Source organism: Palaemon carinicauda, chromosome 18, assembly GCF_036898095.1.
Source record: "Palaemon carinicauda isolate YSFRI2023 chromosome 18, ASM3689809v2, whole genome shotgun sequence".
NCBI classification, from domain to species: Eukaryota; Metazoa; Arthropoda; class Malacostraca; order Decapoda; family Palaemonidae; genus Palaemon; species Palaemon carinicauda.
In genome coordinates, this window is record NC_090742.1 from 86,111,883 (window position 1) to 86,128,609 (window position 16,727).

Here is a 16,727-nt window from a genome sequence, read left to right on the forward strand (position 1 = left end):
AAAGACAAGAGCTTGGCTCCGGCCGGGAATCGAACCCTGGTCGGCAAGCTTGTATAGACAGTGACTAAGCCATTTGGCCACGAAGAAAGATAAAAGTCAATGACAATTCTTCTGTACTTATACCTGTCGAATTCAGGTATTTTGTACTTAGAATTGAAATCAACCCATCTCCACCATCGTAGCTAATTGGTAGTTTGTTACTTGGCATTCAATTAATGATAAATTTTGCACAGTTTTACGTGTTTTTCATATTCAAATAAGCCATATATATTTTTGATACATTAATGTCTGGATTCTCTTAACGACCTCGGGATCAGAGCCCCAGGCGAAATCACACAAAGACAAGAGCTTGGCTCCGGCCGGGAATCGAACCCTGGTCGGCAAGCTTGTATAGACAGTGACTAAGCCACTTGGCCACGAAGAAAGATAAAAGTCAATGACAATTCTTCTGTACTTATACCTGTCGAATTCAGGTATTTTGTACTTAGAATTGAAATCAACCCATCTTCACCATCGTAGCTAATTGGTAGTTTGTTACTTGGCATTCAATTAATGATAAATTTTGCACATTTTTACGTCTTTTTCATATTCAAATAAGCCATATATATTTTTTTTGATACATTAATGTCTGGATTCTCTTAACAACCTCGGGATCAGAGCCCCAGGCGAAATCACACAAAGACAAGAGCTTGGCTCTATACAAGCTTGCCGACCAGGGTTCGATTCCCGGCCGGAGCCAAGCTCTTGTCTTTGTGTGATTTCGCCTGGGGCTCTGATCCCGAGGTCGTTAAGAGAATCCAGACATTAATGTATCAAAAATATATATGGCTTATTTGAATATGAAAAACACGTAAAAATGTGCAAAATTTATCATTAATTGAATGCCAAGTAACAAACTACCAATTAGCTACGATGGTGAAGATGGGTTGATTTCAATTCTAAGTACAAAATACCTGAATTCGACAGGTATAAGTACAGAAGAATTGTCATTGACTTTTATCTTTCTTCGTGGCCAAGTGGCTCAGTCACTGTCTGTACAAGCTTGCCGACCAGGGTTCGATTCCCGGCCGGAGCCAAGCTCTTGTCTTTGTGTGATTTCGCCTAGGGCTCTGATCCCGAGGTCGTTAAGAGAATCCAGACATTAATGTATCAAAAATATATATGGCTTATTTGAATATGAAAAACACGTAAAAATGTGCAAAATTTATCATTAAGTGAATGCCAAGTAACAAACTACCAATTAGCTACGATGGTGAAGATGGGTTGATTTCAATTCTAAGTACAAAATACCTGAATTCGACAGGTATAAGTACAGAAGAATTGTCATTGACTTTTATCTTTCTTCGTGGCCAAGTGGCTTAGTCACTGTCTATACAAGCTTGCCGACCAGGGTTCGATTCCCGGCCGGAGGCAAACTCTTGTATTTGTGTGATTTCGTCTAGGGCTTTGATCCCGAGGTCGTTAAGAGAATCCAGACATTAATGTATCAAAAATATATATGGCTTATTTGAATATATATATATATATATATATATATATATATATATATATATATATATATATATATATATATATATATATATATGTGTGTGTGTGTGTATATATATAATGTGCACGTGTAGGTGTAATTGGTTTCGAAATCGCCTTCCACCAGCCTCGTTGAGATAATATAGAGTGAAATTGTTAAGCATATGTAATAACTGTAGCTTGGTGGCCAATAATGTACCAAAATATCTCCAACTGCACGCTATAACAATTAGCTTTAATTACCCTTTCCTCAAGAATTTAAGGAAGCCTTCTGCGTGCACCAGAATATTTAGCCCAACATTATATTTAGTCATGTAGGAGCTGTTTTCATACCCATTACAGGAGATGGGGAAGGAAAATCTGTTTCTCACTGTTTTTACGTTTAGTTAAACCTTGGGAATTTATCGTTACTAATCGATTGATTTTAAGTTTTCTGGCATCCTGACATCGAAGGTCATTAACGCCGATATTGTTTGTTATAAATAAATAAAAGGAAATTCAATTTAACCATATCAGCGATGACATTAGTAAGGGTTTTTCTTGGATTAGGCCTTATTAAATGAGGTAGTATTTTCCCAATTCTGTTGGCTTGATTTACATAGTGAATTTGTCTTACAGGAAAACTTATATATCTACTTTTAGATGCATAAATGGACTCACAGATATAACTCATTTTCGTGTTAAAGATACAAAATCCCTTTTCTGCTATGCTTAGTTAGACTAAATGGTAATTGTTTCTGTAGTCCTGCAATTACACTCAAGATATATAAGAACACCGATGACAGCCTGAACTCAAAAGTGGCTGTAAGGCCTTGCGTAACAAAGAAGTGATGGTGACATTTTGCAATGGGTCTTGAAAGCTAAGTCACCTGACATTTAAGCAGCCGCTGTCTTTGCAGCATCCCACCCCGCCGTTGTAAAAGGTTATATTATTCGTTATCAAACGCAGTCTTTTCTAATGCTACCTACTTTTGCGTAGCAAAATAAAAGTAGTAGTAGTAGTAGTAGTAGTAGTAGTAGTAGTAGTAGTAGTACAGCTGGCCTCTTCAGCTTTACAAAAAAAAAAAAAAAAAAAAAAAAAGAAACCTAAATTGCATTGAATACTATCACTGCAAGAGTAACCTTACTCAATACCTAATATAAAGCATATCTAAACATATTCCTTAAGGTGGAATAATATCCATTTTATAAAACGGATGATAATCAATTATAATAATCCTCATCGTCACTATTTTGTGTAGCTGCATGATAAAAAATTACGGAATAAAATATTTTTCACACTTAAGTAGACAAAAGTGCTTGGCTAAATTTGAATGAGACTTTCTTCAAGCCAATTATTAACGTATAATACAGTATTTTTTGCGGCAAGGATGAAGCGCTCGTAGAATTTTACTAGTTTAAACGTAAAATTTTAGAATTTCATATTAATTTGTTGTAACGTTACAGTATAAGAAAAAAAAACTGGAATATGGAATATTTTTTTTAAATAAGCCAAATCATGAAGTGGGTCAAAGTAAGCTAAGGGTTTAATAGTCGATGATATAAAAATAAATATATATAGAATTATATTAAAAAAATATATAAATATATATATATGAATAATATATATATATACATATATATATATATATATATATATATATATATATATATATATATATATATATATATATACACATACATACACAGACAATCACACAAAGACACACACACACATAATATATATATATATATATATATATATATATATATATATATATATATGTATATATATATATATATATATATATATATATATATATATATATATATATATTTCCAAATGATATTCCCCTATATGGGTCTGTGATTCCGTGGTAGGGCTAACTCGATAATAAAAGGTATTTATGGCTTATTAAATGAAAAAAGATAATAACACGAGTGTTAGCGATAAAATTATCATATAGACAAACATTCATAATGTATGTATGTATGTATGTATGTATATATATATATATATATATATATATATATATATATATATATATATATATATATATATATATATATATATATATATATATAACGGTTTGTTAGATTTCGCCAGTCGTCTTTATCTTGAGCTTATAAATCAATACTTTCCATTCATCACCTCCTATTTCTCGTTTCATAGACCTCAGGCATGTACGCCTCGGTCTTCCAACTCTTTTAGTGCTTTGTGGATTCCAGTTGAAAGTTGGTGAATTACTCTCTCTTGGGGAGTGCGAAGAGCATGTCCAAACCATCTCCATTTACCCCTCACAATGATCTCATCCACACATGGCAATAGAGTAATCTCTTATAACTTTATTTCTAATCCTATACGCAATTCAACTCCCAATATTTTTCTGAGGGCTTTGCTCTCAAATCTACAAAATCTGTTGCATATTGTTTAATTGTCATACTACGCTCACGTTCATACAGTAACACCAATGTCACTAAACTCATATATAGCCTGATTTTTCTATGTAATATCAGGCGATTTGACATCCAAATCTTACTTAACGTAGCCATTGTCTGATTTATTTTTTTTTTATCTTTCATTAAACTCAAAATATAAAGATCCTGGATTAGAGATCAAGTTCCTAAATATTTAAATGATTCTACCTCATCAATCCTTTCTCCTTCCAATGATATTTCATCTTCCATTGTATATTCCGTTCACATTATCTCTGTCTTTCTTGAGCCCAACATCATGTGATATTTCATGCATTTGGATAAGTAAGCTTTGCAAGTCCTGTGGCATTCTTGCAATAAGGACACCATCATCAGTATACTCTAGCTTTGCTAATTTCCTGTTCCCAATCCAGTTCAATCATTCTTCGCCATCCCCAACTGTTCTATGCATTACAAAATCCGTGAGGATAAACATTGTAAATGACAATACATTCCATTGGAGTACTTCAATGTTTACTGGAAATTCATTTGATAGGACTCCACTAAAATCAACTTTGCACTTGCTATGCTCTTGAACAGACTTAATCAAATTTACATATTTAAGAGGCACTCCATAATAACGCAGGACTGACTCTTCACAAAATTGGCCGGTGCACAATATTAAAGGCGTTTTCATAAGGCCACAAATGCCATCAAAAGTGGATTTCTATATTCTACACATTGCTGTACATGTCTTAAAATGAAAATTTGGCCAGTACATCCTCTACCTTATCTAAATCCTGCCTCTTCATTTCTCAGCTTTTCATCAATCTTCCTCTTTAGTATCTTTAGAAAGAGTATCTATATATTTTCATGACAACTGACGTGAGTAAGATGCTTCTGTAATAATTGCAATCAGCCAGGTCTTCTTTTTTTTGCCATCTTCACCAACATTCCAAGCTTCCATTCATCAAGTTTTGCCTCTTCACGCCATATTCTCAAAAATGATCTTGTAAGTATTCTGGGAGTCACTTCATCTCAGCAGTTATTCCATCGTAACCAGGGGCTTTCAATATCATTGGTTTCTTAATGATAGCTTCGACTTCAGACACACTGAATTCATTTATAGGCACATTAAGGTCTTCCTCAGCTTCAGGTATATTAATAAAATTATTCCCTTCATATTCCCTATCCATTACCTCACTAAAGGACTCAATCAAACGTTGCCTTTCTTCATCTTCTGTTGTTAAAACAGATCCATCTCTCTTTTTGATGGGTATATGCTTCTTTTCCCCCATAGAGATTTGGTTAATAACTCTATGAGTAATTCTTACACCATAGCCACTCCCTCAATTCATAGCTTTGTCAGTCTCATCTGCTTTCTTGTGTAAATATTCTCTCCAGTCATTCCTGTCTTTTCTTTTGAATTCACTATCAATACTGTATAGGCAGGATGCTCTACCTTGCAATTTTCATAACTTCCAATTACTTGCCTCTGCAGTTCATGAATGACCTTTCAACTTTCAATTCGTCATGAGCCACATTATATTATGAATCGTAATATATATATATATATATATATATGCATATATATATACATATACACACACATATATAATATATATACACTTAAATATATATACATACACACAGATATATATATATATATATAAATATATATATATATACACATATATATAAATATATATACATATATGTATATACACACCCATAATATATATATATATATATATATATATATATATAAATATATACACATATATATAAATATATATACATATATGTATATACACACATAATATATATATATATATATATATATATATATATATATACTGTATATATATATATATATATATATATATATATATACACAGTATATATATATATATATACAGTATATATATATATATATATATATATATATATATATATATATATACTGTACATATATATATATATATATATATATATATATATATATATATATATACAGTATATACATAATCATCATATCATGCAGCGTCTATAGACGCAAAGAGCATTGATTAAATTTCGTCAGTCGTCTCTAACTTGAGCTTTTAATTCAATACTTCTCCAGTTATCATCTCCGACATCACTCTTCATAGTCCTCAGCCATGTAGGCCTAGGCATTTTGTGACTCAGCGTATAGACTGATAGCGTCTCCCAAACCCTTCATTCATAACTCACAAGGATAGCGAGGTTGCCGGATCTAATAGAAAATATCTGGGATTGAACTCTTCATCCCAGATTGCGAGACACTAACGTTTCGAACAGATGATATTAAAATATTTTTTTTTCTTGATTTGTGTTAGGAAAAAGTGGAATTCAAATGTAACTCAAGTATCTAAAAGATAAATCTGGAAAAATGTAAATATTAAAAATAAAATAATTGGCTTAAAATCATTGCGATACTGCGAACAATTGCCCTTTAATCTACTTTATCACTAGTTATCGATTATTGAAAAACGGTTAGCACATTGCAAGGATAAAAGCATTACTCTCTCTTAAACAGTTATATCCTTTTGAGTCTCTGAAATCATATATTTCAATATTTAACATAATAAGAGCAACAATTGTTCAAGTTATTTTTTAACAACAAAAGCCATTTACTTTGTATGATACGAGGACCTTTGGTATTTATAAGATATAAGCGTTCCATGAAGATTGTATACACAAGTTAAAATCTTGTCAAGGGAAATTGCATTTATTACAAAATAAATTACGGTATAAACATAAGGTTGATGCAAAGCTGTAAAAAGATCCCGTATTTCAAATTAAAAGAAATAAAAAGCGTAAATCATCAGAAGATCCACGGAACGAAAAATAAATAACGTTACAAAAGGCATGTAAATAATGACACATATATAAGGCAAAAGAATAACGATACATATAAACCTTAATTAAGCATATGTAGAATTTTCAATCTTGGTTGATCCCGTTTAATGAATATTTGTTTGATCAATATTTAGGTATTGCATTCATTTTGGATTCTTTTAATAATGAAAATACTTTCACAAATATAATGCATTCCACTCCGGTAAGCAATTATATATATATATATATATATATATATATATATATATATATGCATATATATGTATATATATGCATATATATACATATATATATGTATATATATATGTATGTATACATGTATATATACATACATATATATATATATATATATATATATATATATATATATATATATATATATATATATATATATAAACATCAGAATATGACATGTATGAAGACAGGACGACCTATGAAAAAAAAGGATCCCACATGAGAGAGAGAGAGAGAGAGAGAGAGAGAGAGAGAGAGAGAGAGAGAGAGAGAGAGAGAGAGAGAGAGAGAGAGAAATGAAATCCTTCATAAAACAACTTATTCTAATAAGATATTCTTTAACAAAAACTCTTCCTTGAATGACAATAGATTCCATCCATTTGTTGCGGGTTATAATTACAAAAAAAAAAGCTACAACCACTCCCCCATAGGAAAACTTATTTAAATATCACTGGACTAATAGTAGTCTACTCAGCCCAACAATCATATTACTCTAATATTATCGCGTACATAATTCTAAACATAAACACAATAATACTAGTATATGACACGAAATGGCATGCAATTCGTGGTTATACAGATGGACGATGCCTTTTGAGGATGCAAAACGAATCATTGTCACTTAATCCAATCCTTAAATTCCGTTGCAAATGCCAGTAAGGAAACTGTGCGCGTAGCCCAACGAATTTAACCGATCTTGGCGTTGTCATGAGGCTAGGAAGGCTCCAGAAGGTGCTCCTCAAATTTTTCAAGCATTGAAGGAAATGGGTTAATGTCATAAAATAGCGATAAGAATTTATACTAAGTTAGTATAAAAGGTTACATGGTGCCGACCGCAAATAGTGTACTCTAGGAGCTACACCTCTAACAGGGCTTTCATGGATTCTAGTTGGGGAAAACAGATTAATTTAAGAAATAGCAAAAGGATGCGATGTATTTTAAAATCATTACTTTTGAAACACTATTATTTGAACAAGAGAGAAGTGGATGGAAAAATCAATCAATAAAGTGCAAGTCAATTACAAACTCGATGTAAAAAAAACAACAATAAACACATAAATCTGAGAGGAGGAAATATCCGACGGGGCTACTGAGAAGCATGACGGATGAGGTGGCATATCTCAGTATGAGGGCGAATGAGCTCCCAGAGGGATTCGTTCGCTTCGTCAGGATCCAAAAGGAAAGGGAAGCCTTGTTACTTATTTGGACGAGAAGAAATCCTGGAAGACCCAGCTTTCAAGTTACAAAAGAAGATTCTACCATATCAAAATCCGTTTAGTTTTGCTAGTTTATTCTCTTTAATTGTATACATACAAGGAATAACCTATCCATTCCATTACGAGGGCACGAAAAGAAAATGATTCCGGGAGAGGATATTCTTATAATAACCTATTGTTGGGAGGTCTTATTCTTCTATTAAATAATAGAAATTCAATTACGAAATAGATCACTCCTCAAAGTCCATTGTTTTTTACTTATTATTTCCAAATGATTTATCTTGGAATGTCTATCTTAACCATTCTCAAAGACTGGGAGAAAATGTTATAAAAACTACAAAATGTTATAAAAACTGCAAAAACAAACACATTTTTCTCCGTTGTTTGAAATTTTAAATTTTCACTCACAATAACACGTTCATTTTATTACCAAAATATCATTCTGAAAACGTGCTTGCGTATGATGGCTCATTATCATAAAATCAAGTTTTATTATGAATTGTTTTAAAGTATACTGTATTTTATTTCGTATCCATACAGATTACAGAGAAAGTTGGAAAGTTTAAATTTAGCTTAATGTTGTTTAACCAAGTGACAAATCATCATCATCATCATATTTACGACAATATGCAACGCTGCAAACTCAAAAGCCCGAACTGAGACAGCAACTCAGTAGAAAAAAAAAATAAGAGAGCAATAACAAACAAAAGAAGCAACCCACTATTTTACTTAATAGGAAGTACAAGATGATTCAATAATCATACCAACCTACTCAACGACTGAAAAAAAAAACCCACGTTTGAAGAGACTTTAAAAAAATTTTCACAGCAGGAATAAAACTCCTAGAATACTGTGCCGTTTTGAAGACCACATAAAAAGACATACAGCATATCTAGTATTGCGTTGTGGTGTAGATCTAACGGCAAATATTGATCTGATTTATGGAAAATTGGTACAGCAAACACAATAAGCTAGATAAGGGGAACGGAATTTATTGGAGCGTGAGTTTTTGTTTAATAATCTAAGGTAAGAGTCACCTACTGAAGACCAACCATTGGAGAGGAGTATCCACCTTATGGTAGAATAAAAGCATAACAGGCACATCTTCAATTTAGAAGAGCATCCAACAATAATTTGAGACCTTTTTAGTCCACTTTTTTGTGGGGGGGGGGGTGCAAATAAGTATATACACTGGATATTCTTCTAAAATGAATGTGGAGTTTCTAAATGACATCCATAACTTAGAAATTTCATAAAATTAAATAAACTTTGTAATTGAAGAGATCTGCGAGGGAATCCAATTTCCTAAACTAATTGATAATCATGCTTTGAGTTTCGTTTAGGTATAATCTAATCTCATATATTTCACACAATGCACAGTTTTTAAGCAATGTAACAAGATGCAGAACTACAGGTCTATATATAGGGGATGGAATAAACGGAAGTAAGGAGTCTTCATATGTATAAACAATCACATTTTTTCAATGTCAAGCCACTCACCATAATGGCCCAAGAATACTATTCTGAAGAATACAAGAGATGACATTCCTGCGGCTACTATAGAGCGTATAATAACTACTATCTCCAATCATTTAGTTAACAATATAAAAAGAAACAAACATATTACCAATCAACTCCCTCTATTTAAAGTTTAAAAGCAATGGCCTCATGACCAACACGGTCAAAAGCAGGGCCGAGGTGAAAACCAATCATACAAATCCCAAATGAATACATGGATTTCTGCACAACACTGGAAAGTGAAAGAAGCTCAATGGTCCTTGCATTAGCCAAACTGCAAATAAATTATCCTTTTCAGAATAAGTATTCAGACGTTTTGACAAAACAAAAATCTTAATAAATAAAATTGGAGGTAATCAATCATTTCAGACGTACCAAATCACTCTGGCTCCATTTAATCATCATCCTCTCGTCCTACGCCCATTGACGCAAAAGGCCTCGGTAACATTTCGCCAGTCGTCTTTATCTTGAGCTTTTAAATCAATATTTCTCGACTCATCATCTCTTACTTCACGCTTCATACTCTTCAGCCGTGTAAGCCTGGGTCTTCCAACTCTTCTAGTGCCTTGTGTAGTCCAGTTAAATGCTTGGTGAACTAATCTCTCTCGGGGAGTGCGTAGAGCATGCCAAAACCATCTCCATCAACCCTTACCATGATCTCATCCATATATGGCACTCGAGTAATCTCCTTTATAGTTTCATTTATAATCCTGTCCTGCCATTCAACTCCCTATAGTCTTCTGAGGGCTTTGTTCTCAAAATTACTATATCTGTTGGATATTGTTTCATTGTCATACCATGATTTACGTCCATACAAGAGCATCGATCTCACAAAACTGATATATAGCCTGATTTTTATGTGTAATTTCAGGCTTTTTGATTTCCAAATTTTACTTAACCTAGCCATTGTCTGATTTACTTTTTTCAATCTTTCATTAAACTTCAATCCTAAAGACCTTGTATTTGAGATCCTAGTTCCTAAATATTTCAGTGATTCTACCTCATTAATCCTTTCACCTTCCAATGATATTTCTAAATATATAAAGGATTCTACCTCATTAATACCTTCACCTTCCAAGGATAATTCATCCCATTGCATTTTCCGTTCTCAACATCTCTGTCTTTCTTCTATTTATCTTGAGACCAACATCATATATATGATATTTCATGCATTCTGGTAAGCAAACATTGCAAATCCAGTGGTGTTCTGCTAATAAGGTCAGCGTCAACATACTTTAGGTCAGGTCATTCCCCATTTCCAATCCAGCCCAATCCTTCTCCAGCATCCCTAGCTAGTCTATGCACTGCAAAATCCATGAGGAGGATAAGCAACAAAGGTGACAACACATTCCATTACTGTAGAGTACTCAACTCTTCATTATTCAATAATGATTGAAAATTTATATATATATATATATATATATATATATATATATATATATATATATATATATATATATATATACAGTATACACACACACACACACACACACACACACATATATATATATATATATATATATATATATATATATATCTCAGGACACACCTTGGTCTGTCGGTCATTTCTGATAATTTAAGAAACTACTCCGACCTGAAGTCCCAAATGGAGGACCATAATAATGATTACGACCAGATTCCAACAATTACCAAAAGTAAAGTCAAAAGTTTCCAGGTCATGACAACCAGTCTGGGAAATTTAATGTAACCACTCCCTACTGTGAATACTGAAATTACAGACAATAACAACCAAAGCTTTTCTATCAAATCCATGCAGCATAGCAACGATAATGGACAGTCAGTAAAAACAGTACACTTAAGTCTACATCACCATAGATGGCAGACTAATAAAACATTTAGTATATATATCACTTGTATCACATGGCCTACGCAAACATAAAAGATATATAAAAAAAAGCTGGGTAGCCATTACTAATATAAACTGCTCCCACTTGCCCATGGAATGGCAAGAAAAGCTCAAGTTGAACTGTAGTTCGTCCAATTTAAATTAACAGATACAGCCAGGAGCTGCTTTCATTTCAAAATATACAGTTCTAAAGTTGATAAGTATATCAGAAAAAGTAAAAGGAAGTAAACCGTGAATTCTTTGCATTGCCAATTTCAACGAGGTGATTTCCAGTCAAAATAATTTTATGATTGTTATATAAGACAGTCGGTTCTAATAAGGAAGAAATAAACAAACTTCAAGATGGCACAAGAATCAATGTCACAAAGCAAACTGGAACAAAGTTCATTTTCTTATATTGGGAATATTACACAATGATTACGAAATCTTCGTTGAATAAAAAAGCAATATGAAAAATAACTGTTATTTTCAATTTATAAAATATTAGACCTTATATGAAGAAAAAAACAATCTGTCAATAGGAATATACGCAAGTAACAACAAAAACATAAAAGTAGGAAAAAAAACCCACGAAACAAAGGTTTACGGAAGAAGCATGACGAATGAGGTCGCATATCTAACTTGGGGCTCAATGAGCTCCCACAGGAATTCATTGGTTTCGCCTGGATTCCAAAAATAAAAAGAAAGGGAGAACAAAAAATTCTTCATTACTTCATCCTGAGGATATGGCAAAATGAGCTACTCATTTCATTTCCGGAAGGATGGTTGGAAAGAAAGAGAAGATTATTATAATAGAATCCCTTTAGTTTTCATTTTTAATGGCAGTTTTTCAAACGGTAAATTGTCCATTTATTTCATTTCAGGACGACTAGGTAAAAAGTATGCGATGCAAAAGGGCACATCACACACAAGATAGACCCCAAAGTTGTTTTTATCGCTGTTCAAAAGAATTTTTTATATGAAATAAGAGTTTTGGGAAATTTCAAAAGGTTATATTTGCCTCTTCTATTCCAGAAAATAAAAATTACTCTTGTTTTTTTACGTGTCGTTTTAGTTTTATGTTTTTCTCCATTGCAAAGGTAAGACCACGGCCAGCTTCAGACGAAGTCTACTGGCTACAATTAAATACCATTACTACTACTACTAATAAAGATTTTTCGTTATTTCTCTATTTCCTTTCCGCACTAGGTGGCCCTGTTGGAGCATTTGGGCATAATAATAATAATAATAATAATAATAATAATAATAATAATAATAATAATAGTAATAATAATAAAATAATAATAATAATAATAATAAAACAATAGTGATAATAATAAAATAATGATAACGATAAAACAACAACAACAATAATAATAATAATAATAATAATAATAATAATAATAATAATAATAATAGAATAATAATAATAATAATGTTAAGCAATGTTTTCCTTGCTAGGGAATGGTTCAAGGTCTGCAGCCTATAGCTAATTGCAGTTTACAAGTAAAATGGTTGTAAATTTCAAGTTCTAGGCCATTTATTTTCCTCATATGGGAGTGATAGTTCACCAGGCCTTGAGGCAAGTTATCTCGCCCTATAGATGGATCAAATGGAGTAACCGAGCCACCAAAATGTATTATAATATCCACTATTCGCCGGTAAATCTTCATTTAATCATAAATAGAAAACACTCCAAAACCTGAGAACATAGCGGTAATGAAGACAAAACATCCAGATAAGTGTTGGCAAAATGATTAGAGAAATTTCTTACAGTTGATTGAGAAAGACAAAATACCTGAAATCTAATCACTGCAAATTACCCAAAAGCCAATTAGCACTGAAAGAAATACCTAACAATAGTTAAAAAAATTCGATACTAACAAAACATGTAGAATTCCTATTCCAATCTGACAATTTTAATACATAATAGTCAACCTAGCAAAACAAATACAAATCCAATTAAGAGTTGTTAATTCTAATTACAGGTAAATTACCATTAGCAAAAATGTTACAAGCTAATCAACGTCAGCATTATTAAAAAAGAAACTTCGTTTGATGTGGTAAACTATAAAAAGTAACAATTTCATATTAGCAGTACAGGAAATTTTCAATAAAAAAAAATCATTACTTTCTTTAGATGCTGCGCATATTTTGTAATATAGTACAGCATTTTCATTGGCTATTTCTATTTTCATGTTTTTTTTTCAAGTTATTTGAAAATGTAATTTTTCGTTTCTAATACTAATGTCTGTATATTTGGAAGAGGAAAACATTATTATAATAATATTCTTTTTTATAATAATGATAGCTTTTATGAGTGCTGTCAGTAGCATAATCAGAAGACTTGATAAAATATATAACCTAATATTTTCAACAGCTTATAACAACTATTAGGAAGCCATCCCTAATCCAAAAATGCTGCTCAAAAAAGAATAAATTTCTTGTTCAGTAACCATTAAGGAGGAATCCAGATCGAAAATTTGTCTTGTTGCACACACTAAAAAAAGAATTCTGTTTTCAGACTTTCATGAAACAAAAATCCAGATATTGATTCTGTTTTAAGTCCGCATGTAAAATATCAAATACAGTAAAACCTTTATCTTTAAGCACCAATAAAAACGGTGATCGAATCTAATTCCTTCATTTTCATCCCCTCTTCAGACACAAATTAAATAGGTAACAAGATCTAAATTCTGCGTTCAAGCACGCAGTGAATAAAAACACCCTTCTTCAATTCAGTTAAACAAGTGTATACTGAAAAGAGAACCGGGTTCAAAAATTGTTTCCCCTCACCTATGAAAAGAAAACCAACCTTTAATTCTGTCTTTGAACCCATAATGCAAATGAAACCAGATCTAAATCGTGTTTTCGAGCACGACAAGAAAAGAACCATTGGTTTTAATTGTCTTTCTGAAATCAGTTCAAAATTCTGTCATTAACCGCACGTTAAAAAGCTAACAAAAACAAATACTTTAGAAATTTTTTATTAAACGGTTACCTAGAAATAAATTTTGCAATCGTGCGCTATATTCAATAGTACATCCGTTCGCAAATTTGTTTACTTATTCCAGCAATGAAAAAGAAAATTTTGCTTGATTTAGTCTTCAATAAGCATTGAAATTGTAAACAAACATAAATTCTGTTCTTTTATGCATTGTAAAAAGTGTACTATTTCTGAATTCTGCTTACAAGCAGCAATTCTTGTTTCCCGGCAATAATAAAAAATGTCAACCAGATATTAATCATGCCTACGATCACTTAATGAAAGCAGAGCCAAATATAATTTAACCAGATATAGGATATCAGATATAAATTCTGTCTTCAAGCACAAATTGACAAGGAAGCCAGGTATCAACGTCTTTTTCTAGAACGTATTGAAAAGGAAAATGGATTGGAACTACACATTCAAGCACACACCAAAATTGGAAAGATCTCAATTAATTCTACTTTTAAGCATGCATAGAAAAAAAATGCTTTGATACTATAATCCGATTACTCTTTTTCATCTTTATTTCCTAAACCCTCCACCGTTCCTAACTGCGAGTATCGTATAGAAATGAAAAAATGAAGATACAAGAGACCGATAGCAAGAAAAAAATACATCTAGAGGGTAAACAAACCTGGATGAATTAAACAAGATTATTTTAGAAAAAAAAAGCATTTAATGGTAAGAACGGTACTTGTGTACCAATACTACTATAAATTTGGAATTGGTAAAAAGGATGATAATTCTTCAACATACGACTGAAGTCAATTTCTCTTTTGTTCCTTAAACAGAAACTAGATTTCAAACAGTTAAAACTACAATCGTAATCGATCGACTTGAAACGAATAAACGCCCTCTAACATCGGGTTAATTCATAGTACATCGCAATAGCATAAACATTGGCACGACACTTACTGGAATACTCGATTGAAGTATCTGAACAACATATGCAGTACAAAAGTATTTGACGAAATGTAAATCCATCAACCAGGGAATTTTATAAGGTGACATCAAAATACAGTAAACAACATTCTGACAGTTCTATTGTAAAAGGCTTTAATGGATTCTATACACACGACTGGTAAGACGACATTGTAGACCTTGTGACAAGATTTCAAAATAAAGGCACCCAAATTTTTTTTAAAGTAATAGGCAATTTAACTAGTACTATCAATAAAAGGTAAAAAAAATATAAAACAACGATGAGTCGACTCCAATATTCCATAAAATACAATTTAATGCTACCCACCTGAAGTTTATTGAAATAGTAATAATTATAATGAACTTACCTGGTATGCTGTCTGTCGATGCCCAGGTGTGGAGGGAGTGGGGAAGTGACCTTGTCACTCCTTCCATGGAGTCACTCCCTGAGTCAGTCCCTGAAGATCCGACGCTAACTCCCGACTTGCTTCTTGGCACACCGACTGACCCGGCACGCCCCATGACCCATCGTGACCTCCTGCCGGGAATATGAAATTTGACCCTGGGGCTCTTCCGAGGCGACCGACTTTTTGGTATGGGGGAACATTCCTGCGGAGGCGATTCGTTCATGTAAGGGGACAGAAGGCCCCCGGGCCCCCCTTGTAAGCTCTGGGCTCGTTCCATGGCCGCAGCGCTTCGCCTCTTGAACGTCTCTAAGAAAGAGTCGATCTGGCGCTCGATCTGAGTGTGAGGGTAAGAAAAGCTCATCGTCCTGTGTCGTCTCCGACTCATGTTGGTGGCGTTTGAAGTCTGCTATGAACTCTAATCCAGGTCTCAAGTTTGGCTTCGAAGTTAGCCCGACATGCGTAAAAGTTTGGCCCCAGTCGGTGGTCTTCATATGATCGCTCTTGTGAGTCTTATAGCTTTGGCGTTGGACGACATCTGTAATGAAGGCAAAAGGGATTAATGATTCTCAGATGGAACTGGCAAAGTCAAGATCAACTTTTCACAAACTGCGTCACTTCATAATCAATTAATCTGATTTAAATAGTCAAAGCTTGATTTGTAATTCTTATATTTCCAAAGTTCTTGGGTAAAATGGATCAGTGAAGTTAAATCATTAGCTTTAATTACAGTACAAGAGAAGTTATAACAAGCGGTCGAAGAAAAAGTGACATGAAATCGAAGGAAAAATATATAT

At 32.7% G+C, this 16,727-nt stretch overlaps 1 protein-coding gene across 4 annotated transcripts in view; it reads right to left on the reverse strand.

The window, feature by feature from the left end:
- LOC137657126 (uncharacterized) overlaps positions 1–16,727 on the reverse strand; it is a 740,415-nt gene that overhangs the window by 388,643 nt on the left and 335,045 nt on the right. For all 4 annotated transcript variants that reach the window (XR_011047117.1, XR_011047116.1, XM_068391486.1 and 1 more), the window contains exon 2: positions 15,895–16,468. Coding sequence is in view for 2 of the 4 variants with exons in the window: in XM_068391486.1 (XP_068247587.1) it covers positions 15,895–16,318 (424 nt within the window). In the remaining 2 variants the exon portion in view is untranslated. The remainder of the gene's footprint in view (positions 1–15,894; positions 16,469–16,727) is intronic.